Source organism: Clytia hemisphaerica, unplaced genomic scaffold (genome assembly GCF_902728285.1).
Source record: "Clytia hemisphaerica strain Z4C2 unplaced genomic scaffold, Clytia hemisphaerica genome assembly, whole genome shotgun sequence".
Lineage (NCBI taxonomy): Eukaryota > Metazoa > Cnidaria > Hydrozoa > Leptothecata > Clytiidae > Clytia > Clytia hemisphaerica.
Window position 1 is genome coordinate 156,329 of NW_027104613.1, and position 27,685 is coordinate 184,013.

At 35.4% G+C, this 27,685-nt stretch overlaps 1 protein-coding gene across 1 annotated transcript; it reads right to left on the reverse strand.

The window, feature by feature from the left end:
• Positions 1 to 457: 457 nt before the first annotated feature.
• LOC136824341 (zinc transporter ZIP13-like) lies at positions 458 to 27,281 on the reverse strand. Its single transcript, XM_067080493.1, has 9 exons — positions 26,869 to 27,281; positions 16,963 to 17,058; positions 10,689 to 10,819; positions 9,822 to 10,055; positions 9,376 to 9,465; positions 7,362 to 7,475; positions 4,142 to 4,202; positions 1,925 to 2,024; positions 458 to 885 (listed from the first exon to the last, which is right to left on the reverse strand). The coding sequence occupies exons 1-9, from the start codon at positions 27,194 to 27,196 to the stop codon at positions 810 to 812; spliced, it is 1,230 nt and encodes a 409-aa protein (XP_066936594.1). The 5' UTR covers positions 27,197 to 27,281; the 3' UTR covers positions 458 to 809.
• Between the last annotated feature and the right edge of the window lie 404 nt (positions 27,282 to 27,685).

Consider the following 27,685-nt stretch of genomic DNA (forward strand, 5'->3'; position numbering starts at 1 on the left):
CCGAAAATTTAAAACTTTCGAATAAATTTCAAGAAATTCCTGGCGTTCTTATAAAAGACCGTGTACAGAATGAAAAATGTTCGTCTGTATACCGTGCCGTACTTTCCAAAAGTTTGCGAACAAAGGTGACAAAAGAACGGATTTATAGTCCAGATACCTGGGAGACGATTACTTTTTGCCTTTAATAATACTGATGGGGGAAAGGTCGAGAGGTTCCCCTTGACGTCCTATCGCAGCGCCATCAATCAAATCAAAAAGCGAAGATAGTAAACGGCAGAGTTTCTGACTAGCTACGGCAATGATTGTATAGGGTTCAAGAAATATGACAAAACCAAGCTTGCACATAATCTGTGAAATAGATTTTATAGGCAGCCTGCTCTCATTCGGAAATTCGCATTAACGGATGATTTTTTTTCATTTCAATTTTGAAGGAACATTTTGGAAAGATAACCCTAAGTGCGTTACAACACATCATAATTTTAATCATTTAGCCCGTAAAATTTTCTAAACTGAAAAGATTTGTATAAAACTTTTACTACAAAATCTAAGGTATAAAACGTGGATATTAAAATGGCGTTTATGGTGGTTTGTACCATGGACTACTTCTTCTGAGCTGCCACAGGCGACAGACGGCCAATTGCCCAAAGATGGTTCACATCATGTATGAAATATGCTAGTATGAGTTTTTTCATGGCAAATGATACTGTAACGGATAACTCGACTTGCAAACACTTGTTGCATTGACAACACTTTGTCTTTTCCTACTACCCCAACGGCTTTACCAATGATAGATAAGCGACATTTCTTCTCTAATGATGTAGCAGCGTAACACCACCCATACAGGCGATTCCCAGCAGCAAGAAAAAGATTTGTTTCAACGATTCACTATAAAAAAATAAAGAAGGGTTTGCTGGAATTCTGAAAATGACAGAATAATTTCCAAGGAAAATTTCACCACCTTTTCCTCCCTTTGTTAAAGATAGCCTTCTAAACACTTTTAGCCGCAGACTTGTGAGGGGATTTTATATAAGATACCTGTGATGATTACCCCTACGATAAATGCGACGTAACTTTGTTTGCCCGACTCAATTTTTGTAAAAGGGTTTGTTCGTTTTTGATACCGCCTATATATTTACCGCCTATATATTTACCGCCGACTACGACGCAAAAGGTTGGTTGGTAGAGACATAGGATATTTTTATTTTATTTTAATTATGTATATACTTGTTAATATTATAGAGATTTTTTAATGTACATTTGGATATTTTCATAGGTTCTTTGTGCCAGTTAACTAGGGTCCTGGTAAAAATATATTGTTCTTTTTATTAAAAAAAAGAAAAAAAGTTGGTAGATTTAATCAAATGGAACGTGCCATAAAACGATAACATATTTTAGATAAGGCAGGACACAAGTGTCAAAAACATGGTCCGGGAATCTAATCAAGGGCAGGTAAATAAATTATTGATACAAAAAGTAATCCGAAATCACATCCCAAACAGATTATCCAACGGATTAAATCTGAAAAGGGCGTGGCGTACTTAAAATTCTAAAATAGGAATAATCATCAAAAATTGTATAATAAATCCAACATAATCTTTTATACGGAAAGGAAAAACAGATAGTCGGATATACACCCCTTTCTCACATACCCCGTCAAACTGGAAAAATTTGCCAAAACATCGTCCCCAGTGGAAAATTATACTCCCATTTGATCCTTCTCGAAAAAAAAATAAACAAATCCTCACTGCAAACTATTGTACTAATTTTTACAATGGACTTTAAATTCCCAGCCATAGCCATAAAAAACATTGGAATACCATTCCGCATCGAGTTAAGGGGGTGTGGATAAGTAAGTCTCTTTTAGGGTGTTGCCTATCAAAGTTTACTTAGAATCGATTTAAAAAGATATCAAAGAATCTCTTACTTCCAATCCTCTTCTTTCAAGAGGTCTGGCACGAGTGTTACCAAGGAGATATAAAGAAATCCACCAGAAGTATAGGGTAATACCCAGGAAGATGCATCGCCTATAAGAAAAGAAAAAATGAAACGGATAAGATACTTTGACGAGACGGTCGGATTAAATGTCTGATGTTAATAATAAGAAATCATTCATTGAATTTTTCTACTGCACTCTTCAGCTAATAGGCTGCTGAAATCTTGCTGAATATAAATCTCAATTAATTATTGCATGGCAAAAAAGTTCAAAGTCAACCAGTCCATGAAAAGTGACACTTTTTCAGCGTCATGTGCACAAAATTCCATCTTTACGCCCTAGATCTTTTCGATCAGTCGCATACGCTAGAAGGTTATGTTTTCGTCGCCGATAAAAGCCACTAGGTTATCACAAACATGAGGTCGTTTTGCTAGAAATACTAGGAAAGAAAAATTTATTTACTTGTAACACTATGCACCTAGCTCGTCCAAAATGAAAAAAATTCAAACTCACACGAATATCCACTCAGTTCACAGCATTCAAACGTTTTACATGGTTAAATATGTTTTTAAAAAGTTCGCACTGCTGCAAAAAATTTTTTACTCTATTTTCAAACTCAATGACATCATTACAGAGAGACAAACATGAAATTTCACAGTCAAACTGAGCCGGGTTGGTCCCGTGAGAAAAATTCTTAACAAATATGAAATATTATCGAAAAAAATGTTCATGGGTTCCTATAGAACAAATTTTCTTACAACATATTGATCAAACATAGCGGCGACAGTGGATTAAAAACATGAGCATTATCATTGTCTTTTTTATTTCTTTTTAGCCTTTTCTTTTCCTGTTTTTACCTTTCGGATATACGAGGATTATAATAAATCAATTTATCAAAAAAAGGCAGTCGATTGATCAATCTCATCAGATTTTGATAATTTGCTACAAGACTTATTATTGGCTAGACGTGGATATGTTTGGTGACGGGCATTATTGTAACTTCACAAATACAGTGCGTCCGTAAAAAATGTTAATATTTAGTGCCGATTCTGAAAATTTAAAACGATTTTTCGCTAAATTTCGATTTTCCCGACAAATGATTTACGTCTTCAATCTAAATTATGTTAAAATCCTAAATTTTCGGTGAATTCTGCAAATTCTGATAAAAAACGGGCAGATTCCGCTCCTCCGCTAACCTGGAACCCTTCAAAGGATGAATGAAAACGAAAACACGCCGTAGAAAATGTTATCAATTATCAGGATTTTCCTTTACGAAAAATTTGTCTTTTTCCGGACAAACTGTAACTGTTAACCCTAACGGAACCAAGGGCAGAATAACATTCAAAGTTTTAAGTCCAGCTAAATCTATTCCACTTTGCGACTTTTTTGAATGTTTTGTGCTTATGTTCCAATTTTTTGACGAGGTACTCGCCAAATCAGAGTGTACCTCAGCAAGAAACATATTGAAAATCCTGGTTTTGGTGAGGAACTCGCGATATGTGTAAAATTTACAATAATTAATACTTCCAAATACAATTTTCGCCATGTCTACTCGCCAATAAGGAGTAACAAAGACACTACTCAATACAACAGATGATGTAGTGCAATAATTCGCTTGAGGAAATTAGTCACCAACCCTCAGTCAGTCAATGTTTCAGACAATTTGTCTTTCATTAGAATATAGTTTAATCTGATTTTTTTCTTTTACTTATAACGGGACTAACCCTTATGACCAATGCTTCCGCATTAAGATTTATCGATTGATGTGAATTCAGACCAAGCTAGACATACAGATAGACAGAGAGTCAGCCTGTTATCAGATTAGCCTTTATGACTTTAGCACGATAAGAGAAAAATACGTTACAACGAATAACAAGTGAACGTTTTATTTGGAAGTGAATCAACAAAGATTGATGAACGTAAAGCTAAAATATTAATGTAGGAGAAAGTGGGCCGTATCATCCAAACCGTTCCGAAATAGTAATTTTTATAACCTAACAAAATCTAATTCACGATCTTCAATTCCTTCGTAGTACCGATGAGAGGCTATTCCGAATATACCTTATATTGCTGAGGGCAAACGGGTAACTAATTTTCAGTCGTAGGGAACAGAAATAGCCACTCTGTGAGTAGAGCGACAACCCGCGGGGCGTTATACTATAGGCGAGTTTTTAAATAGCATTTATAATAAAGAACCAATAGGCTTACCGGCACTTTCAGCAATGAGACCAAACAAACAGCCAAAGATGGCACCCGAAGCTGTTAACATCTAAAGTATAGAGGAAAAGAAAAGTTAGAACTGTAAAATAGACATTTGGAGTTACTATCTCACGCAAAAACACGAAAAGCATTTCACTTTATTTCAACAACCGGCCATTCCTATCATATAATATTGGCCTTGGGCTGATTGCTGAATTTTTTCTATTAAAAGATTGTCTTAAAAAGCAGTAAGTACATAAGAAGTGGTTGAACTTAGCAAAGGGGAGGAGGCGAAGTGATAATACAAACAAGTGTAAAATAAATAGATCGCTCTTATAATACCAAATAATAAACACAAGTGTATATGTTGTTTAGAAGGGGCAGTAAGTTTAATTATGAAGGTTAATATGAAGGTAAAGGGCATGATCAAATTATCATTTCCATCATTTCCGTCGAAAGTGTCACAGCCCCGAGGAAAACTTTTCCCACAGCGGAGAAATATTCTATCGAAATCCCAATGGGGATGAAAATTCTACTGTTCGTCAAAAGTCAAAAATCCAGTGACGATGCCTTTGGAGTGCATATTTACTTTAAATTTCGAATGGAGATAAAACAAGAGTCAATTCTCCGGTTGAGCTAAAAGGTATTTTTCCCACCGGGGACGAAATTTTTGGCTAAATTCTCCAGTGGAGTTTGGGTCACAGCAAGTCTATGACACAGGGTGTATTTTATTGAGGGTGGATGATATCAATGCTAAAGCTTTAGCATTCATATATGCTATATGCTAAGCAGGCATAACGTACCGGGTATGGCAGATTTTCCCTCTATTCGTCTGTAAAATCGGGTAATTATCCTTATTAACTGTGCCATCATGCCTGTTAAATTAGACTTCTCTGGTGACAAAATAATCTGAATTTTACTCACAGAAAGCTTACATCGAGCTTTCCTAGGTAGATCTAGTCACTGCGCTAAACGTTTTCTACTCGAAATTCCTCGATAAATGCAAACTAAAGAATTAGGGTATGGTCAGAATAACTCAGGGAAATAGGATATGATAAATGATAATGCCATCTTAATTTTTTTCTTCTCACTTATTGTTTACGGCACGTACAATATTATAACGGTGATATGGCCAAGGAGTCATGCTGGGTGATAGGAATGACACAACTTAAAATAGTAGAGAGTATAGGAGACTTTATTTTGAGAGAAAAATCGATATCTAATTTCTTTACTTGTAAATTCTTTTTGTGTAAACCGAGTCGCCGTTCATAAGATTCGCTCTGTAGAGGTCATCCGGGACCGAAATATGACATACGGTGAGAGTACATCGAGAACGTGAAATAAACAACTATACTTTTCTTTTACTTTCTGATTGGGCGGCATTCTTATTGCGACAAAACGTGACAAAGTAGAGATCGATCATATACAATATATGAAACAAAAATACCCGTTTAAATTGGGCTAAAAATCCCGAAATTGAGTAATATCTATCTCTAGAAAACGAAGAAGGCGCTAGGTTAGATCTATCGTCCCAAATGTAGCGCACAGCTTCACTTTTTCTTTTTTGGAAGAGATTGAAGGTTCCTCTCTATCCCTGCTGGCTTTAATCTCAATATTTCTGGACTGCCTATTATTCTAATTATGAACATTTGAAAGGATCGTTTCAAGGAAAGGTGATTTAACGTTTAACTACTCTCGGGTACCTGATAGCCGTCCCCCCCGCTAATTAATTTTCCAAAAATTTTCCACCCAGGACATTCTTATTCCAACCCCCCCCCCGCTTTTTAATTTTTGTGAAAATGTTTTTGAAAGTTCCCTCTTTTGTCCTAATTCTCCCTTTCAAAAGTTTTCCACCCAGGACATTTCTATTCCAACCCCCCGCTTATTAAGTTTTGAGATTTTTTCCAACCCCCCCTGCTTATTCCAAACCCCCCGGCTATTAGGTACCTGAGAGTAACGTTATATAGACGTCGTGAGCTTGGAAAAGATATTGTAATAACATTCTGTGTCTATCTGGCTACCAATTAAAGCGTTTTTTCGAAATCTAACGGGGCAATCTTTCAACACCCTTTAAACATAAAACAAACATCTCGAGCTTAAAAAAAACTACATGAGAGACGATGATAGCTCGTTAATCACGCATGCGCATTGAAAGCGTCAGTGATAAAAGAATGACACAAAATGGTTATTAGACCAAAAGGTAAAAGTAAAATATGAAAAAAATGTTTTAAGAGGGCGAAGGAAATAAGGTGTTAAGTAAACAGATCGGTATTGAATGTCACTAAATCCTTGCTTTATGGTTTTGTCAACTTCTTAAGTCCACAGATTTTTTCTAAGTTTTTTTCTTCTTCTTTGAATGAGCATATTGTTTCTGCATTAGCTGTTCAGATGACCTGAATAAAATCAATTGTACTCGGAAGTACATTTCCAACCACACGTTAGTAGTGCGCTAAAGTGAACTTACTTCCAGCTTATAGTCTAGCGCAAAATCACTTTTAATAGTTTTTTTCTAGTTCTTATTCCCACTGTCAACTTTTTCATTCGTTCTAATCTACCGTTTACCTTTTTTTTCAAACGAATTATCCTCACTTTTTTAATCCTAGTGAGGCGCCAATGGAATTTAGTTACATAATCTTATGCCTACTTTCTGCTCTCTGTTTTGCACCAAAATGACCTAGAATGAATTTCTAGATTTTATATCTACTTCTTTTCTTAGTCAGCACACAAGTGTTTACCTCTAGAAGATTAGACTGATGGGTTTGAAAATAAAAACGTACTCTCGGGTACCTAATAACAGAATGTCCTGGGTAGAAAATTTTCGAAAAATTAATTAGAGGGGGGGCGGCTATTAAGTACCCGAGAGTACGTGGTACTATTCTTTTGAAATTATTTCAGCCGGCCGGGATGAGACGGTTGTTTCTTAACTGTTAGAACAACTAAAAAGCTTAAAATACGCTGACAAAAAACGTACGAAATTTTGTATATTTTCAAACTTTTTAAAAAGAATTTTGCGAGTGTAATAAGTTGGCTCAAATTCGTACGCCTCAAGTCCAGTCCGATTTCAAATCGACGGGTACGATTTGGAGGGAGAAAGGCGCCTGTTAGTGTTTAGTAAAATTGTTTGCTAGAAATTTTGTAAGAAGTATTTACTAGGAGAGGGAAAAAAAAACTTTTTCAGTTTTTGCAGTGTTTGAGATGATTCTCCTTGGCTCAAATGAAGAGTATGTACCTGGCCTTTTGCAGCTTCCCATCTTTTGAAACCAGCTTTTAATAAAATGGCAAAATCGCCAATTTCGTGAGGTATTTCGTGTAATAAGATTGCAAAGGTCGTACAAACACCAACCTAAAAAATGTGAAAGAATGAAATCATTTGGAGATAACACGGTGCTCTCTAAGCGGCGTTTACATGTCTTTACTATAACGCATATGTGGGCATGGAAAGTAGAATGCAAACCCTTAGGATCGCGTAGCATCTCATGGGCCGCAACCGCATATGATTGGTTCGAAAGTAGATAGGATTTTGAGACTCATTTTGAGAGGGACCCGCGAATTAGGCCATGCAAAAATTTTATGGCAAAAAAACTGACATTGTAGGCAAATCTCCTAACCCTCAAAATATGCAAAAAATTTACGATTTCCTCAAGCCGAATTAAACGAAAATGTGACGTTGCCGCGTCCCACATAAGATGATACAAAGGGTTACCCCCTCCACTACGAGGAAATATTGTAAGCTATCGTACGGGGTGGCGTGGAATGATGTTTTGCAAGCCATCTCACTTTACTTCGAAACAGAATGGAGGTTTTAACCAAACAAAATGGAAGAAGGGGTTCTGTTTTGTATCAGCAATGGCTATAGATTCTTAACGTACTTTTATCGAAGAATAGGACAAGATCACCTCAAGTGGAAATATTACAATCAAGAAGGCCCTTCTCTTTAAACTGTTTGGAAAGCTGTACTTAAGGAGAAATTATCCCAGAATATTTTTAGACCATGAGCTCCACGTGAGTTTGATGAACAGTGATGGAGGTTGTGGACCAAACAACTCAAAAAAATTAAGATAAAATTAACACGGGTTGCCTACTAAGCTCCAGTGGAAATAGTTCTTTTCTTAAGGTTTAATATTTACCTGGGCAAGAATACATTATCGAAGAAACTCTTGAAGAGTCTTATTATATAGGGGCCTATCGCACGGGCTCATGTTATTTGGTTCCAAACTCAAAAAATATTCCTCAGAGAAAATATTCCTTAGAGAAAATATTACTTCTTAGATCGAGATCAGTTTCTGTGGTTTTCAACTACCGGAAGATACGCGGTATTTATGTTGGCTAGTGGTGCTAACTATTGCTGAACATTATTGAACAATAATAATAAAAACGTGGAAAGAGCATGAGAGACAGGAAGAAAGTTAAAACCGAAATCCTTGATGTAATATTTATTTTTGTCAAGTAGTTTTTTTTTTTGAGTCTGCTGCCAAATTATTTTCGAAAACACTTGAAATTATGAGAAACTTTGTTTCTGTCACTCGATAATAGAATCAAAATTTTTTTTTTTTTAAGTTTTGTATGTAAAACCCCGTCAAAGCACCCGTCGATACCTGTAAAAGGCCCCTTAAAAGAGATGTAGTCTTTGGAGCTTCTTGTATGGGTTGTTTTTCGTTTTGTTGAGCCAAAGAGAGAGAAACGACCATTTGCATTTTATCACGACCCCTCCCGCCAAAATTTCTTCCCTTAAGGTACAATCATGGTCGAAATATAGTGACACTTTAGTGTATTTTAACGTTTTTCAGAATTTAAAGTTCGGGCGAAAATTGCTATTTTAGCATTTACACTTTCTTTCATTGAATATTTCGATTTTAGAGGGGTTCGGTGGCTTCTAGGCTATATTCTAAGCCTTGTTCGAGCAAATTTGAGCTTTTAAATTCTGACATCCTAAGGTCGTAAGTCTTAAAAGTCTGTTATGTTAAAGCTCAGAGTTAAAACTCTACTTTCCAACTGTAAATTAAGGCGCTTAAAAATCATTTGTGGTGTTTAAAATTTCGCCGGGAAATCCCCTTTGTCTCAAATATTTGTCCATGAGTGTAGCTGTACCTAATTTTAGCGGGATGAAGTTGGCAAAGAACCCTACATAAAAATAGTCGATAATTTGACACAAAAAACTTGCTTGACAAGACAAGAAGTATAAAGAATTGAAAATTTAAAAAAATCGGATTTCAGGATCGGGAAAAATCGGGTAAAACACTTACGGGCACGCTGACCAAGAAGCTACCGGCTACAGCCAAACCATGCGTAAAATTATCGCTACAATTTGCTATCAGGTTCAAATAACCAATAACCTGAAATTAAAGTGAGAAGACAATAACGAATTACTAATTAATTAATTCTGCTTATATTCGCGAAAAAAATCAATTTTGCTGACTCGCGAAAAAAATTCGCGAATGACCTACGAAATTTTCTATCCGCTAAAAATTCTGACATCAAAATATATAAAATACGGTAAAAAATACGGTAAAAAAATTGTTTTCTCGCATATTTTTTAGAGGTGACGTAGGTATTCGTAGGCTGCATGCATCCCCAAATTAATTTTGATATATCAAAACTTATCAGAGGGGATGTGTGCAGCCTAAGGTATTCGCAAATAAGTGCAAGTTACACTCTCCTGTCTCCTATGAAATTATTTCTAATCACTCACTTTAATTTCTTGTTCACTATATATTGATTCATCTTCTTTTTCTTCTTCTTTGTGTTTTTCAATACTTGCTTTTTCATCTTGGTCTACCATTTTGGATCTCTTCTTCAAATCACCATTTGTCACGTGACCGTTGCTATGAGCGATTCCGCCATTTTTGATGACAGTTCCGTTTTTATGAGGCTTAGTATCAGTATCCGTTGATTGGTTTGTCGTCGTCTTGTCCTCTGTTTTTTCCTGAATATGAAATAATCGGAAAAAATATTATGTTATTTATTTTGATTTGCAACCAGAAGGAAACTAGTTGTCATTTTTCAGTGACACTGGACAAGATCCTGTGACGTAAAACTCACATTTTTGGCAAGCTAGTACAAAATACTAGCAATTCAAATTTGTACAAAGATTCTAATTGGAGTTTACTTTATATCGCCTTTTCAGTCTAAAGCAAATTTCAGGACTAATAGAGGTTCTTCTTTAAAGTTCTAATGCAGATCATAACAGCAAAGTTCACCAAAGAGGTTGGCTCTCAGCTTTATTTCTGATAGGTATTAAAATTTATCAAAAGGAAAAGTAGGTTTTGAAAAAAAAGGAATTTGAAAGATATGATATTTATTTTGATTTGAAACCAGAAAGAAAGTATATGTTATCTATTTGGTGACACTGGCAAACCTCCTTTTTTCTAGAGAAAATTTCAAGACAAATGTTGTAGGCCACCTAGGGAATTACAGATTTCGCCATGAATTGTTAGATCATTTAAGACAAATGGGTGAAGGAAGTTCTCTCAGATCATTCACTGATAGGTATTATGAATGCATGAAAGGGAAAATTGAATTCTGAAATCGATATAGAATTTTTGGAAGAAAAACAAACCTTTTTGGATTCGACAATTTCTCGACATCGTTCTTCTTCCATGAAGATTTTTTCGATGATCATAAAAGATAATAGACCAGCTATCATCCACAGACCTATCTTCATACCTCCAACGTGATCATGGCTCGAATCTGAACAAGGAAGAAAACATTGATATTAAAGTATGGAGATTTCTGTGACAAAATCATGCAGGTTAATATAAGCTTTTTTGCCAGATCAAGACCTCATTTAAAAAAAAAGGCTAAATCTTTATTAAAGAAAGGAAACCCCTCTAAATTTCAATCCCAAAAATGAGAATCCCGTTTCAAAATTCCCAAGGTGATTAAAAACCACTATCATGGATTAATTTTCCCACTAGTATTTTAGAAAAGGTCATTATTCATTATACCAAGGGGATTTCTTGAATTAACCATCGAGGGAGAAAGTGTTGTAGCCTTTTTCCAACTAATGTGATTTGGCTATTTAGGAATATTGTCCGTAACTGTATGAATGGACATCAAAGCACATCAGAACTTATTTTTCTTATTTTGTCATTTTTTCTTGGTGTTAAAGCCATGACAATCCAAATATAACGTTAGTAGGTGATTAGCATGAAGGTTAGACTTGATGACAAGTCGTAATAAAAAAGAAGAAAATTTTTTTAGCATTAAGATGGTTTTTAATACTGAACTAACATGTAAATGCAAAGACCTGTCACAGTATTTGAAAAATCAATCGTAAGCTAGGTACAATAAAGGCAAAAGTGTCCCCAGCTGGCACACAACGTTGTTTCAACGTTTATTTAACGTTCACAACGTCCAAATAACGTTATTTGAACGTTAAAACAACGTTGCGTACCAGCTGGGCCAGGACACTTACTTTATGATAAAGGTTTAGAATAACAAAATCTCCTCCTTTTCATTTTACGAAACTGAAAACTAAGGTAGCAATGAACCGTTAGCCAGTACCTTCCCAAAATCTTTTTATTAAACTGCGCAAAAAAGTGGTTCTCATCGAACAAGCTATTTATGATATGCACCACTGGAGAGTCTTCTGAGAGCTTTTAAAATTTTCACCATTCCAATATCACAGATTTCAGATAAATTTTATTATCTTATGAATGCTGATCAATCTTACGGGAAGGTACCTTGACAGCCCAGCTGGCACACAACGTTGTTTCAACGTTCATCTAACGTTATATGGACGTTGTGAACGTTACATAAACGTTGAAACAACGTTGTGTGCCAGCTGGGAGGGGAAAACTCTGGGAAAGTTTTTGTTATGGCCCAGCTTTAATTAAAGTTGACTCTCTCTCTAATTCGATCTCCAAGGGACCAAGAATTTTCTTCAAATTAGAGAATGATTCGAATTACAGAACTGATTTCTAGCTGAGGGGGCAAACATTTGAGTTAAAATTATAGAAATATTCGAATTATAGAGGTTCGAATCAAATAGAGTTGACTGTAATTGGATAAATTTTTGTTTTGGGAAAAGTTTCGTCACCCCTCAAATTTTTTTAAGGTATATAAAATTTATAGGTAAACAGAAAAATTTCTCCATATTTTAGTCCATCTATTGATTAAAACTCGACAGTTTTTACTAAAACATCACGTTTTCAGCTATTAAATCAAAATAATTTAAAATTGATGTAGTCGACCATGTTTTGTACCGTTTCGATGCTTAAAAATAAAACTCATATAATGCTTATAAGAAACTTGTAAAGAACAGGGTTAGACATCAAGCAGCTCAATCGATTAAGCACAGTCATACCGGAACGAAATTGCTCCTTACACATGCTGAGCTCCATTTTTATAATACCAGACTGGTATCTATTTAAAATTCTATATTCAATCTGTTAAAAAGATGTATAGAGAAAAATATTTCTGGTATTTTTCTTTTACAGGCTCCACCTGAACAACATGCACAGAGATTGGAATTTTCCTTGCATGTAGTTCTTTATAGTTTTGAGTTTTATTATTAATTTTTTTACTACAACAGCGTCCCCTTTTGACACACCAAAAAATGTTTTTGATGATAATCTCGTGGAGCAAAAATTCTACGAATATGTTTACAACAAAGTTTTATTTTCCCTTATTTGGTCAAATGATTCGAATCCCAGCAACTCTTTCATGGTAAGAATATATTTTCCTTTCTATTTATTATATAAGGAGGGAATCTATGCACTCTGGCTCTCTCCGACCAAGAAGGGAAGCAAAATTTTTTGCATACTGATCTCAGTTTAGAGAAGTGTGTCCTACAGGTTAACAGACATACTAATAAACACTACTTAAAGAAAACACGACATGTGGACAAAGATTTCCTTTAAGCCTCTACTACTAGTTTTACAATGAGTGGGATTATCATTATAATCATTATTAAAATGGTAATTTATTACACAGGCTATTAATTAAAGTTATACCTTTCGTCGCTCTAGGTAGTATATTTAAATTTCTTAATTTTCCTTTCATCTATTCTATTTGTAATAAACTTCCCCTTCTAGCTTTTACATTCATTAAGGTAAAATATTTGTCCGAAAAATAATTAAAAAGCAACGCAAGTTAAAATACCTCAACCATTTGTAAACTATGCAAAGACATTTTCCGGGTGTACTTCCGTTCCTAGGCTTAACTTCCCGTTATACGGAAATTTCCTAAATTGTAAGATTGCCATTATTTACAAGCATGCAAGAAAAGTATGTACGTATGTTTTATTGAATAGCATACTGTTGAGTAGACGATTATAATTTTGGCTACAAAGACTGAAAAAGATTCCAGAATTTGTTTCGGAATAAGATTTGCGCTCCTTACCTACTGATATCTAACACACGGAAATACCTCAAATACCTGCAAATAATACAATGATTGCATCCTTTTTTCATGTTTATTAATTTCTGAAAATATTTTCTGCTGTCAAAAAAAAAGTAGTTTATTTTCCTCTAAATAGCAAGGTTATAGTCCGTAATCACTTTTTTGGGGTTATTTAGAGCAGGTACAATTAAACCCCTGGTAATTATCACCCCCTCCGTTTATTAAAATTTGGAGATTGTTTTTTTCTAACCCACATTGGCATATAAGAGCATCCCTAAAATTGTACTTCTTATTATGTACTCTCGGGTACCTAATAGCCCCCCCCCCCGCTAATTATAATTTTTCGAAAATTTTCCACCCAGGACATTCTTATTCCAAACCCCCCGCTTATTAATTTTTGGGAAAATGTTTTTGAAAGTTCTCTCTTTTGTCCTAATTCAGCTGTATTAGCCTCCTTTTCAAAAATATTCCACCCAGGAAATTTATATTCCAACCCCCCCCCCCCCGCTTATTAAGTTTTGAGATTTTTTCCAACCCCCCGCTTATTCCAACCCCCCGGCTATTAGGGGTATATGTACTCCACTAGTGCCCTTCATAAGTCTGTCCTTACTATTTAACAATTCTGTCCTTACTATTTAACAATTCCGTCTTCCCTTTTCCACTTTTCCATCCCCTTTTTCACTTTTCCATCCCCTTTTTCAACCATCTCCCTTTTTAGTACGGTCTAGTTGTGTAAAAATTGGGCACAAAAGCGACAAAAGTAGTCTGGCAGAAATAAAAGTTGACCTGGAAAAAAATTCCGCGTAAACTTTCTTGGTATCGTTGGAAGCGGAATTTTACGAGGTTTAACATACTCAGAGCCTCACGTTGAGGCCCTTGGGAAAAAAAAATGGTGAAATAAAACACTTAGGACCCATTTTCGATATAAAATGCCTTGAAAAGTGCTATCCTTGCAATGGTAGGTGTCTTTCAAAACACTCAAATATGTATACCCCTGTCTCAAAAATCTGGGGGGGGGGGTTCCAACAAACACATTACTGGAAACCACAAGCAATTAAACAGTGTTATCCATGATATGAAATGGGTCAAGTGCAAGGCGAAAGCCCTTGGGCGAAAGCCCATGGGGATAGCGCTGACTTTCAAAGACTTTGAATAGCTTTGATAGGTTTTTAGTGTAGCTGTTGACCAGTACACTGCTAAAAAACGTATCTATTTTGGCGCGAAGAAGTACACTTCAGTCTTGATTTTACCAAAAGTTTTCCCCAAGGGCCTCATCATGAGGCTCTGAGTATGATAATGTACATAAAATTTCGCTTCCAACGGTACCAAGAAAGTCTACGCGGAATTTTTTTCTACGTTCACCCCTATTTTATTGTATTTCGGCCAGACTAAAGAGACTTTGCACAACTATAGTTTTTATTGGTCAAAAATTGATTTAAATCTCAGACTAACAAAAGCGTGTTTTGGTGGTCCTCGAATTTTTGTTGACGTCAGCAATTACATCATTTTTCAAACAACCTTCCACAATAACTTTTATCGGCTTCATCTTTAGATATAAGTTGTAATGCTTTCCAACGGTATGTAACATGACATACTTTGGGAAAGAATGCATTTTAGCCTTGGAACTATAGCAGGTTTTTACCATGTTTTGGAGATATAGGGGGTAGTCTAGCATGCTAAACGACTACATAAGACACAGACATAAAAAGGCTGGATACTGATTGGATCTACTGATGATGAAAGTTAGATAAAAATAAGTAGAAAAATGACAACAATCAGTCAGAAAATATAGCGTTAACAAAAATGCTTAACGCAAAAAAAAGTTTCGAAAATCGGGTGCAAAAATCAGTTTTATTGACAAAATCTGCAAAAACGGCGATTTCCAGCAAGAAAAAAAAAATCCCTCAAAAATCGGACTCGGTCATGTTTTGGGCATTGCTAATACACATCTGTGTGCAAAATAATCAGAAAAAACTAATGCTGAAATCTCGAAAAAATACCAGTTTTTCCGGCACATTTCCGGTATTTCAGGCCGGAAAAATATGTTTTTCGAAAATTGGGCTCTGTCAAATTTTAGGTTTTGCCATTTTGCATCAGTGTGCAAAATTTCTTGAACAAAATGTCGACTTCAACTTAAGAGATTCAAGAAAACCCGCTTACCGGCAAAAAACAGCTGTCCCGACGATTTTTAGAAAGTTCCGGGTGCAACAAGCAACATGCTGAATGAATCTACCTGAGATAGGTAGTCGGAAACATGCTGAATGAAGATGAAAATGTTCAAACGAAAAAGGAAAGATAACAGCATATCATAAGCTATGCATAAGCTTGAAAACATGATGAAACTTGTTTCACGCTGGCTTTCCGATGTTTTAGAGGTAAGCAGCCCCAAATAAAATAATTTGTTGGAAATCAAACCATGCTAAGTTTTGGGCATAATAAAAACAGTCCACTTTTATTCCTGTAAAGATAACTGTCTCTGTAAAGATATCTAATAAAGCAACTTCCGAAAATCCGAAATGTGACCCAAATTTGGCTGAAACTTTTTCTTTTAAAACCTTGAAGTGTTACATTTTAAGAATTTCCATTACGCATCACTGTGTAAGAAATCAGGAAAAACTAATGAAGTAATTTTACACAATATCCAAAAACCCCAATTTTTAGGCACTTTTTCCATCAGATTTTAAACAATACCATTTCACATCATTATGCAAAAAAAAAACAGGTCAATCGCGAAAAATACTCATTTTCCCTAAAAATGACAAAAGGGAATTTCCCCAAAATCCGATTTTTACGGCCAAAAAATATTTTCCTAAAAAAGACAGCTTCAGCCACTTCTTGGAGAACCTTATTCTCTGTCTTTATGCAAAAAATCAGAAAAAAACAAAGGAAGCAATTTCATGCAGAGTCCAAAAAAAACAATTTTCAGGCACTTTTTGGCCCAAATGTGCAAAAAAAATTATCATTTCGAAAATCGGGCTCCATAGATCTTTAAAAACTACCATTTTACATCATCGTGCAAAAAAACAGATAAAAAATACCAAGGCAATCGCGAGAAATGCTTATTTTCCTTAAAAATGACAAAGAATTTCCCAAAATAAGAAAATCCTATTTTTATCAAAAAAAAAAAGAAAAAAAAAAGAATTTTCCGGAAGAAACTGCTTCAGCCAATTTTTAGAGAACCTTGCTCTCTGTCTTTATGTATGCAAAAAATCACAACCCATTTTTTTTTTTTTTAATCGGGCTCCGTCACTTTTTAGGCACTGTCATTGTGCATATTATACAAAACATCAGAAAAAAAAACTAATGAGAATCCTGAGAAAAGTTGGTAAAAAACGAACAGACGTACGGACGAACGAACAAAGGTTCGAAGAAGATTAAAGATCGAAGATTTTGGCGAGACCTAACTTTTGCAAAGTTTACTAAAATTAGCCAAATTCACCGAAGTGTCCTTAAACTAATTATCAAAAGAGAAAGAAGAAGTGACTTACTATACATCCACGCTTCGGGTAAAAGATGAAGAAAAACATCGCCAAGAAGGCCACCAACTGCAAAGCTCAACAACAGCTTCAGATGATTTGGTGAAACTAAAAAGAAATTATTTAACAATGTTAATTTATCATTTGTCATACATCCTGTCATCGGGTTTTACATTTAAATTCCCCTTCCCAAGAAAGAGCATCTCCTATTTTTTTAGGCAATTTCGTACTGGTCCGATATTTGCAAAACTTTAAATATTGTAAGAAACTTGAAAGCGTGAAACCCCTGGAGGATTGGAATTTTTCGAGGTCGGGCAATGAGGACTGGGACTGGGTCTGTTGTGTATGGAAAATGTTTTTTTCCGGGAGATAAATCTTTTTATTAAAGAGGGAACCAGACCTGAAACAAGCAACTATATAAGCAATATAGTAAAAGTGTAGAAAAGTTGTAACTTCCATCAATAACATCCGCGAAATCAAGTTCCTGTGAAATATTGAAATATTGCTGATTGATCCCCGCCATATTTTATCCCACTTTTTCTTTAACTCAATGGCATTTCAACGTCCGTGACCAGACGGTGTCAATCTAACAAGTTCGAACAAAAATCGCGATTGAACGCAATCGAATTTCAATTGAACAGCTGATTCCTGGCTAATTTTCGATTGTGTTCGATTGCGTTTGAATAATGTCCCATTGGTTCGATTGATTTTCAATTACGTTCCATTAATGCAAGATTAGTTCGTTTACGATTATGCTTGATAAGTTTGATTGCAATTAAATTGACCCACTCCTTTAGAGCTTCAGCGTGGACAGCCGCCAATACACCATCGAAAAATCATATAAGAGCGACCCTACGAGAGGGAATCAATCGAACGTAATAGACCTAATCGAAATACAATCGAACGTAATCGAAGCAATTGAACGGCAAATCATGGGTGATATTATTCGATTGCGTTCGATTGACACCGTCTGGCCATGATGATTTAATACGAGTTTATGTATTTGCACTTTTGAGGACGGTAGAGTGACTGAAGCGATTTGGAACAACCCGCAATTCCGCCCCGCAAAATCGAGGACGGTAAAAGTGCTGATTTACCGTCGTCCTCAGCTGGTCAGGATCTACTCAAATTAGAACCTTGCCGTCTCCGTCGCTGAAAAAAACACACATACATAAACCCGCTAATCATTGATGCTTTACGGATAATATTTCCTAACCTAGCTATATCCGCCATCTTTGTTTGTGATCTTTTTTTTGGTACGCGCATCCATTGCATTGAAGTGTTAAAACTTTGCTTAATATTTAACAGTGCAAATCCAGGGCTGCAAATAAATATTTTTAGTCAATCGGACATCATGTCCGACAGAAATGAAATCCTGTGGGTCAAACTCAAAATCCTGTCGGTCAAACTCAAAATCCTGTCGGTCATTCAGTGTATATTTTTTTTAAAGTTACAGAGAAAGCGAGTAGGAAAAATAAAAGTTACCTTTGAACAGTTTGTTACTGTATATAACAGAGAAATTGATTCGATAAAAGTTTAACTTTGAAACACCCTTGAAAGTTACAAAGAAAGCGAATTGATAAAAGTGATCTTAGAAACACCCTTGGAAGTTACGAAGAAAGCAAGTTGATAAAAGTTAACTTAGAAACACTCTTGAAAGTTATGAAGTAAGCGAGTTGATAAAAGTGATCTTAGAAACACTCTTGAAAGTTATGAAGTAAGCAAGTTGATGAAAATGGTCTTAAAAAAACTCTTGAAAGTTACGAAGAAAGCGAGTCGATAAAAGTTTAACTTTGAAAAACCCTTGGAAGTTACAAAGAAAGCAAATTGATAAAAGTGATCTTAGAAACAAAGAAGGTTACGAAGAAAGCAAGTTGACAAAAGTAATTTAGAAACACCCTTAAAAGAGTTACAAAGAAAGCGTGTTGATAAAAGTGATCTTAGAAACAAAGAAAGTAACGAAGAAAGCAAGTCGATAAAAGTTAACTTAGAAACACCCTGAAAGCTACAAAGGAAGCGAGTATTAAAAGAATAGGCTAAGTAAGAGACAGGGGTGTAAGAGATTTATTTTCAACTCTCAAGTTAATGGTTTATTCCTTTTTTCATTCGGACATCATGACTGACACAAAAGATTTTCAATCGGTCAAATAGCTTTTTCAGTCGGACATTGACCGATGACCGACGCTTATTTGCAGCCCTGCAAATCACAAGATATCAATGAAATGTATATCTAGCGCTCTCGATGCATTTACACCATAATCGAGTAGTGGTACCATCATTTAAGCATTTCAGCTTTTAGCGTCCAGAAAATTTCGAAAGTCATGCCATTTATGAATTTAGAACAAGTTAGATTTATATCCTGGGGAAATTAATTTGCGCGAAAATTGATTTTCCTGACTAAAGGATACTGAGTCTACTAAATCGCGTGCCTGCGTGCCATCAAAATTTGGCGTCCAAATTTCGGCGTGTCATCCAAATTTTGGTAAAGCTTGCTTAGTTTTAAGATGTTCCTATGGTAAATATGATTCCCAGAGGAATTGATAAAAAGTTTATTCTATCTATGAAAGTACAACCTGAAGTCTCAAAGGATTTAATTACCTTGGTAATTGTTTCGAAACGACGGAGTCGTTGCACTCAAAAAATAATTTATGATAAGGCCTATTTTGGCGTATCATTCAATTTCGGCGTACTATCCAAGGTTTCTGTACGTCTTTTATAAGAATAGTGTTTTTTTTTCATCATGGATATTCTAAAACGATTTGGAAAAAATCATCCTAAAAAAAGCCATTCATAGGCAGACCTAAACATACATTTAAAATACCCAAGGAAAAATGGGGATGTTTTTCGATTTTTTGTCTGCTTACAAAAAAACTTTATCAAGAAGCTCTGCACCACGTGCATGGACAAGTGGGTAGTGGCGTATATTTTTCAAATTTGAGTGAGATATCACAAAGCTGCACAAAGTACAGCTTATTGGCAATTCAATAAACTCGTTGTTTCTTATGAACTATATATAATTATTATTTATAACTTTTTCTATATATACCCTATTCTTCACTAAGCACTTTTTCTATATATGCCCTGTTTACTAGGCACCCGAGAATAATAAAACATATATGCACTGGCCTTTTCAAAACCGAAGATCAATTTCTGTACAAAATTTCTCCGAGCAAAAATTAAAATTCCATCCGTGAATAGCGATGGTAAGCTGGAATTCAGATTAGGATGGCACGCCAAAATTTGAATGCCATGGCACGCTGATACGCCATGGCACGTTGGCTGGCTGACACGCCGAAGCATGAAGGCACGCATGGCATGCTTAAAAACCGATGGCAAGCTGACACGCGTGGTACGCGATTTAGGGATACCTTAGTAAGTTACAAAGCCTGTTTTTTATGTCTTAATGATATACTTTAATGGGATAAATTTTTGCAGGGATAAAATTTCGCGGGTTTGGATGTCATCCGCGAAATAAAGTTCCAATGGAAATTTGGAAAAGAAAGGTCTTATCCGCAATTTTTTAAGCAAAACTCAAAAAGTCAAAAAAACTCTAACTGACATCAAAGAAGCGCTAATGATGCATTTTCAACAACCAGTATATCCGTGTAATTTGGCAGAAAAAAGAATTCACTCCCCGCGAAATCTTTAGATTCAGCGGATATGAGCTCGACCGCGAATTTAATCCTTACGAAAATTTATCCCATTAAAGTAATGAGAAAATTACCAACTGTGGTAAAATTTTCTGATATGAAGGTAATGAGAGACGTCTAGGGTAAACGAACCGTTGATTTCAAGAATCTAGTCAATCAAAATTTAAGTAACAGCTCTAAAAGTTTAAATATTTGTGAACTTTGCAATGAAAACGTCCTAGCAACCTCTTTTATTTTTTTGAAAATATTAAAAGATTGTAATACAATTAATTTTGATGAGAAGAATTTTCTCTCTTTTCTCTACGAAAAGTCTTTTACTGTTTTTTTGAACTGGTTAGTTTTAGTTTAGTGAAGTGGTTAGTTGGAAGTTTTTATAGGTTTTAAACGATAATTATAGATATTTGTGTGAATTATGGAGCCCGAAAGCAATATGGTTCATGAAAATATTCAATTAGAAAAATATCTTCATTTTTTTAACTATCATTTTTAGGAATAGAAAGAAACTACATGGCAATAGGTAAAAACCCGGGGGCGAATCATATGGTCCGACCCACAACATGTGCCGCCCAAGGGTAGGTTTTTTTAGACCCTGCACTGTAAGGGTGTACTTTTGATAGAGTGCACTACAAGGGTGTAAGGATGAGTTTGAGACTGCTGAATCGTAAGTCTGACAGTAAAAATCGAATGTATCTTTAGTTTTGACTCGTATCCATTTTAGATTTGTTTTGCACATTGTGTCGACAGCCTATGTTCATTTCCAGGTGGCTTCGCAGAGAAATAAGATATGAAATCCAATTACACTGTAAAGGTAAAAAACGTTCGGTAAAAAATATTATCACCTTATCACTGCTCAAGCGCTGCACTTTAAAGGGTACGATTTTGAAAGCCATTTTTCTGGCGGCACATGCCATCGTTTAGAAATCGAGTCCCCCCCTCCGGGTTAAAAAGTGATATACAGTACTGGGGCAAGAACTGCTGTTGCGTATAAACTGTGTTCCAAAAAAGCACACAAATTTTTATATAAAGTAAAACCCTAAAACCTCATTATTCAAACTGGGCTTAGAATAATTGAAATAAGATTAAAATTCTCTGTTCAATCAATAGATATTCAGTTCCCAAGATGATTGGATAGGTTTTGGAGTAAACAATTTAACCTTTCCGCCACGCTGTTTTTTATATTTTCACGCTGTCCCAACGCAACTTTTTTTGAGAAAACGCAGTGTTTGGGAAAAGTGCCATATCTCAAGAACTAGAAATCTTTTGGTAAAAAATAAGCTATCCCTGAAAAGCTAATTAAATTCTGCAGCTTTTAGGTTGGGTGAAAGTTCAATTAAATTACTCTAACTAAAATGGTAGCTCTACATTCACCAATGTTTTTTTCTTCACTTTTCGGCAATGTCACTTTTTTGGCATTTTTCACTTCCTATGCAAAAAAAAGTGGGGGGAACTTAATTATTAAATCTTTCTTTACTATTTTATCAATATGTACTTACTCCTGAAGCCATATACCAAAAATAAGTATCCAAAAACAATTCTAGTGGTCACAAAGGCTTTTCAAACATTGCTCACTTTTCTCAGAAATCAGTGTTTTTCTGTCCGCCATCTTGAATCAGTGTTTTTATTTGAAAAGTGCTGACTCACACCATGATCATAACATTACATCATTATACCCATTGAGTTTCAAGCCCGAAGGGCTAGAGGTCAATCTCTAACCTTTCTCAGCCAAGAAAAATTGAAGCCTTAAAATATGCGCCGTATTTTTGATGACGGATTGAATCTAGCAATTCCTTTGTCTTCGAGTGATATATTTTTCGAAATTAAGCGGTAAATTTTAGTTTCAATCTGTCATTTGTGTAAAAACCAGGCGGGTCGCTCAAGGCCGCGCAACTTTGGTAGGATTTGTTGGCTTCAAATCCTACCAAAGAGATTGACCTCTAGCCTTCGGCTTGAAACTCAATGATTATACCTTCACGGAAAGCTTAGACTCTCTACTTTCTTTTTCTTCTTTTTTCAACGATCAGAAAGCAAGCCAATCAAAGATATTGCGCGAGAAAGACATGCCTATCAAATTGCGTATATGTACGGCATTCGGGACGTCTCAAGGACGTATATGTACGGCATTCGGGTTCAAAAGGTCAAGTAAAAAAGTAATAAAATCTCGCATAAATCATGAGGATTTTAATTTATATAAAAATGTGTCCGCTTTGTTCGGACACAGTGTATGCAGTCCTTATTAGGAGTCGGTATCCTTGGTTTCAAAGGCCGGGTAGCTCAGTCGGCAAAGTAGATCATTTCACTCGCAATTCAAAGGTTGGAAGACTCCATAGTTTTTCTGAGCGCTTCTAAGGGTTCTCAAAGTGTCATAAAAAGTAGGGTTTGAAAACTTGCGATTCGAAAGAGTTTGATGAAGATTGAGATCTTTACAAAAAATTAACATAAGTACAAAAGGTGTTTTGAACTCTCATAATTTCGTTTTTATAGCAAACCAACGAATCATTTTGCAAAGCTTTGCTGAATCAAAAAATTATAGCCTCCAATAGATTGTTTGTTGGAACTAAAAACTGATTTTCTGATGGTCGAAAAAACCAGCCTATTGACATGAAACACTAATTAGAGTTAGTATTATTAATAATAGACTTAGCAGTAAAGTTCTTTAGTCAGTTTCTCTTTCTGTTCTGACTGAGTGGCCATGCTGCCTACTTAATCGTTAAAACACGCGGTACACTAATTTGTAAACAAACATTTCATTCAAAATAGATTACAAGTGATTATGTTTCGAAAGTGATTAAAACCCTATTAAATGCACTGATTGCTACGAATATCAAATTCAAAAATCTGAAAATCTCGCTACACAGTATAGTTTAACCACGTTATTAGCTGCAGTTCAGTTAGAGTAAACAGCTCAAAGCAAACTATTTTTCTTAGGTCTTCTCTTTAAAAAGTTCACTGCATAGATTATTTCGCACGAGACAAATCATTTACGGACAATGAGATTTTCTTCCTAAAGTCTTTTTTCATAATCTTTAGTACCCATTTATACTTGCTATCTAAGAAATTTACAAACTGTTGGAAAGGTATTCTTGAGAGGATAATCTAAAAGATAATAATAATTTTTTTAATCAAAAAAAATACGAAAACATTTTTAAATTGAAGACAATTTAGATGAAAAAAGGAAGATACATTTTACTTGTTTGAAGATCATATCATGAACCTTTTAAAAATATTGAACCAGACTTATTTCAAATCTGTAATCAGATTTTATGCATCTTTTTTGATGATGATGATGAAAAATTAAATACAGTCCTGTGAAGTGGGACAAAAAATAATCAAAAACAACCAAAATGACAACATACTGGACATGTTTTTTTATAAGGAACCTTATCTTGGCTCCGATCCTGGAGTTCCTATTCTTCCAGAGAGTTTCAGCTTCAAAGTTCCTTATCGAGTTCCTCATTTACTTAGCTGTTAAGTTGGGATTTGCTAAGTATGTTTCCACTTCCCGGACAAAGACTCCACCTGATTCCACTGCCTTTTTTCTGACAAAAAATACAAAGACTTAGTTGAAGTGTCAGGTTGGAAGCTAGGAAGTTTCCTCACTCAAAACAAAATTTTCCGTACACTTAGAAAAAACCCTTCCTAATCTATGCCAGCTATACCAGAAAAAATAGCAGAAATATTCTGGAAATGTCAGCTGAATCTTAGTCCAAGAAGTGGAATCTTATCAAAAATGCTGGTAGTTTTACAAAACATGTATCATGAAACACATTTTATGAGCTTGGCACTTAACCTTAAATATATAACACCTGCCATATCACATTCTTATTTTCATGTTATTAAGTGCTTTAGAGCTTTAGGTTTAGAATGGCTACTGCTGTGCCATTTGTACGAAATATCTGCTGTTCTTTACCAGGTGAAGGATTTTTCTTTGAAACTGACCAGCACATCTTATTTTCTAGGATGGCTTGTTTTCTTCAAATTATCTGCTGTTTGTTTCAAGAGAAGAGATCATCGATGGACCAGAGTGTTTTTTTATATAAATGGTATCACCATGTATCACCAGATATTAATAATTTTTAGATGATGACGTAACTAATGAACAGCACATCGTATTTTCTAGGCAAAAGGGCAATAACACTAACAGATAAATTTTCAAAAAGCGAGCCAGCAAGCAGTACAGCAGATAAGAGAATGGAGAAGGTCAGAACAGCAGACGAGAAAAGCTGAGGAAGGACAGAACTGCCAGATTGAACACACTTTTTCTAGGAAGAGGAAGTAGATTTTAGGTGAACAACAAATTCAAATTTATCTAGGAGAAGGTGTTTGACGTTTTAAGGGAACAGCACATTAGTGAGGTCTGTTAGCACATAAAAACGTAAGAATACTTCAGATGGTGATTAAAGCATGAAATTTGGCACAGATGATCCTTAGAGGGTCTAAAAGTTAATTTTAAACAGTAACACCAAATTTTGCCACCTGGCCACCTGCCAGATGACGTCATCAGGTGGCTGGGCAAAAAATTATTTTTTTGAAAATATTCAAAATCTGATGGTTCCAGCGGAAAGAGCATGAAATGCTGATAAAAATTGAGGTATAAAACATGCCTTGAAAATCTTCCTATCAAAAGTTATGGAGGTTGAAAGTTTTTTGATGACGTCATCATAAGCCTTTCCAGGCAAAACTTAAAAACCTCGTAATTTTAGTACAAATTGACCAAATTTCATGTTTTATACATGAATTCATATCAAAATTCATTGCTTTTTCCAATTCCGATGTTCAAATTGAATTACAAGCTTTAAATCCTACAGAATACTAAAACTTAGATTTTGAGGTTTACAAGGCAAATCAATGCAGCGTTTTCCCTTCAGGAACACAGTGTACAACCAACTAATTTTTTTGGATGTTTTAAGCCTTCCTATGTTGTTTAGACCCAAGCATCAGATGGAACTTCAAATTTTGACATGGATTCATGTATAAAACACTAAATTTGGTCAACTAGTTCCGTTATTACGGGATTTTAGGTTTTGCCTGGAAAGGCTTATGATGACGTCATCACAAAACTTTAAACCTTCATAACTTTTGATAGGAAGATTTTGAAGGCATGTTTTATACCTCGATTTTCATCAGCATTTCATGCTCTTTCCACTGATACCATCAGATTTTAAATATTTTCAAAAAAAAAAATTTTTGCTAAGCCACCTGATGACGTCATCTGGCAGGTGGCCAGGTGGCAAAATTTGGTGTTACTGTTTAAAATTAAGTTTTAGACCCTCTAAGGATCATCTGTGCCAAATTTCATGCTTTAATCACCATCTGAAGTATTTTTGTGCTAACAGACCTCACTACATAGATATTTCTAGGAGTAAGGATTCCAAAGAATTCAGAACAAGAGAGCAGCAGGAAATTAGATATTTACCTATGAATAAGTTTTGTTCAAATTGGAAAACTAACATTCTCTCCTGAATTAGCACGTGATAATGCTGCAAATTTTCCCGCACAATGCGCTATTGCCAACTGCTCTAACTTGGGACTGTTGATATCTGGCCTGCATTTTCACTATACTGTTAAATCTCTTTGACAACACATTTGTTTTGATAACTCCACCAAGTTTATCAATCATTTTCTGTCATAAGATGTCAAGATAACTTTCACTGATAGTGTGCCCTTTTTAACTTTTTTTCATGCAAAATGACCGGACGCTGATTGGAGAATTGGAGAACCCTCGTCACCTAACCACCTATCGCCCGATGGGATTAATAAATAATGAGTGTGTAACTTGCGGCGGGAGTGGCGTCAAACGCTTCATTGTTTTGCCACTAATATGGTCTTCTTCGTTCCAGACATTTGCGTGTGTTCCACTACAAATTTTTTTCATATTTTGATTTAAAAGCCTACTTGGTGCGAAAGAGAAATCCTTTATTTTTTAATACGCTGTTCATTAACTCAAATCAAATGACTTTGTTGGTGGTTTGGTGAAATGGTGGCCGAATTGTCGTCCCATGTTTTGTCAGATAGTCCCAAGTTAGAACAGTTGACGGTATGATGCATTAGGATTTTATTTCTGTAACTGAGCAGATATTTTCCAGCCCTAGCCTAATGACTGGAATAATTCAATATGTGGAACTGAGTAGTCAATAGGTCATCACGTTCTCCCAAACGATTGTCCTGTGTCGTCTGTCCTCCTGTTACAGACAAGTTCTGGAATGGCCAAATTCAAATAAAAGAAAAGCAAAAGGTCTATAGTAAAGTGATATTATAGAAAAGTACTTACTAGCTTCTTTCAGTGAATGTCCATCTTCAACTCTGAATATCAGCAGAGGAAGGATACCAGTTGAACCAACTATAAATGCACCACAAATTGCCCACAACCATGATGAGTTTGCCTTCAAATATATCTTATCAATGAACGAAAGATCATCCTCATCCTCTTCTATAATTATGGATCCAGTTTTCCCTACTTTTGGAGTTCTTAAGACATTCCCTTGTACAGTTCCTGGCACAGCTCTGTGTATATTTCCATTAGATTGTCCAGCTTGATGCAGCAAAATAGCAGCAGAAATCAAAATACCGACAAACAGAGTCTCTCTCAAACAAACCATATTTTTTGCAAAATCTTTCACTATTTTTAAGTGAACCCTCTTTTCAATGTATCATCACTGGATTGATAGCATACTTTTATCTATAAATTAACAAAAATAGGTAGTAAACATAGTAATTACCTCAAGAAAGTGAAAACGAAAGGGAAAAATTCTTCCTGCTTTCCTTTTGCCTTCGCTGCTTGTGGTCTTGCCGAATTTAGAATGTTTACGTCTTGTGCTCACACTCTCTAAATTAATTTAGTTATGTTCGTTCCACGGAGATTTTTAGTGAGTGGGACTCTTATTCTAATCTTTCGGTTTCGAGAGTGTAGCAAAAGCAACAGCAACGGAGAGCACTAATTATGCACTGGTCACCGAAAATTATTACTTCCGTTATTGTCTCTCTTCTTCGTAGTTGTTTTGTATATTTTACCGCACGATAATTTGCGTGCCCTACCCAATTTTCTAAAAAAGTCTTCCTTTCAACCTATCTCATAACCTATCTCAAGG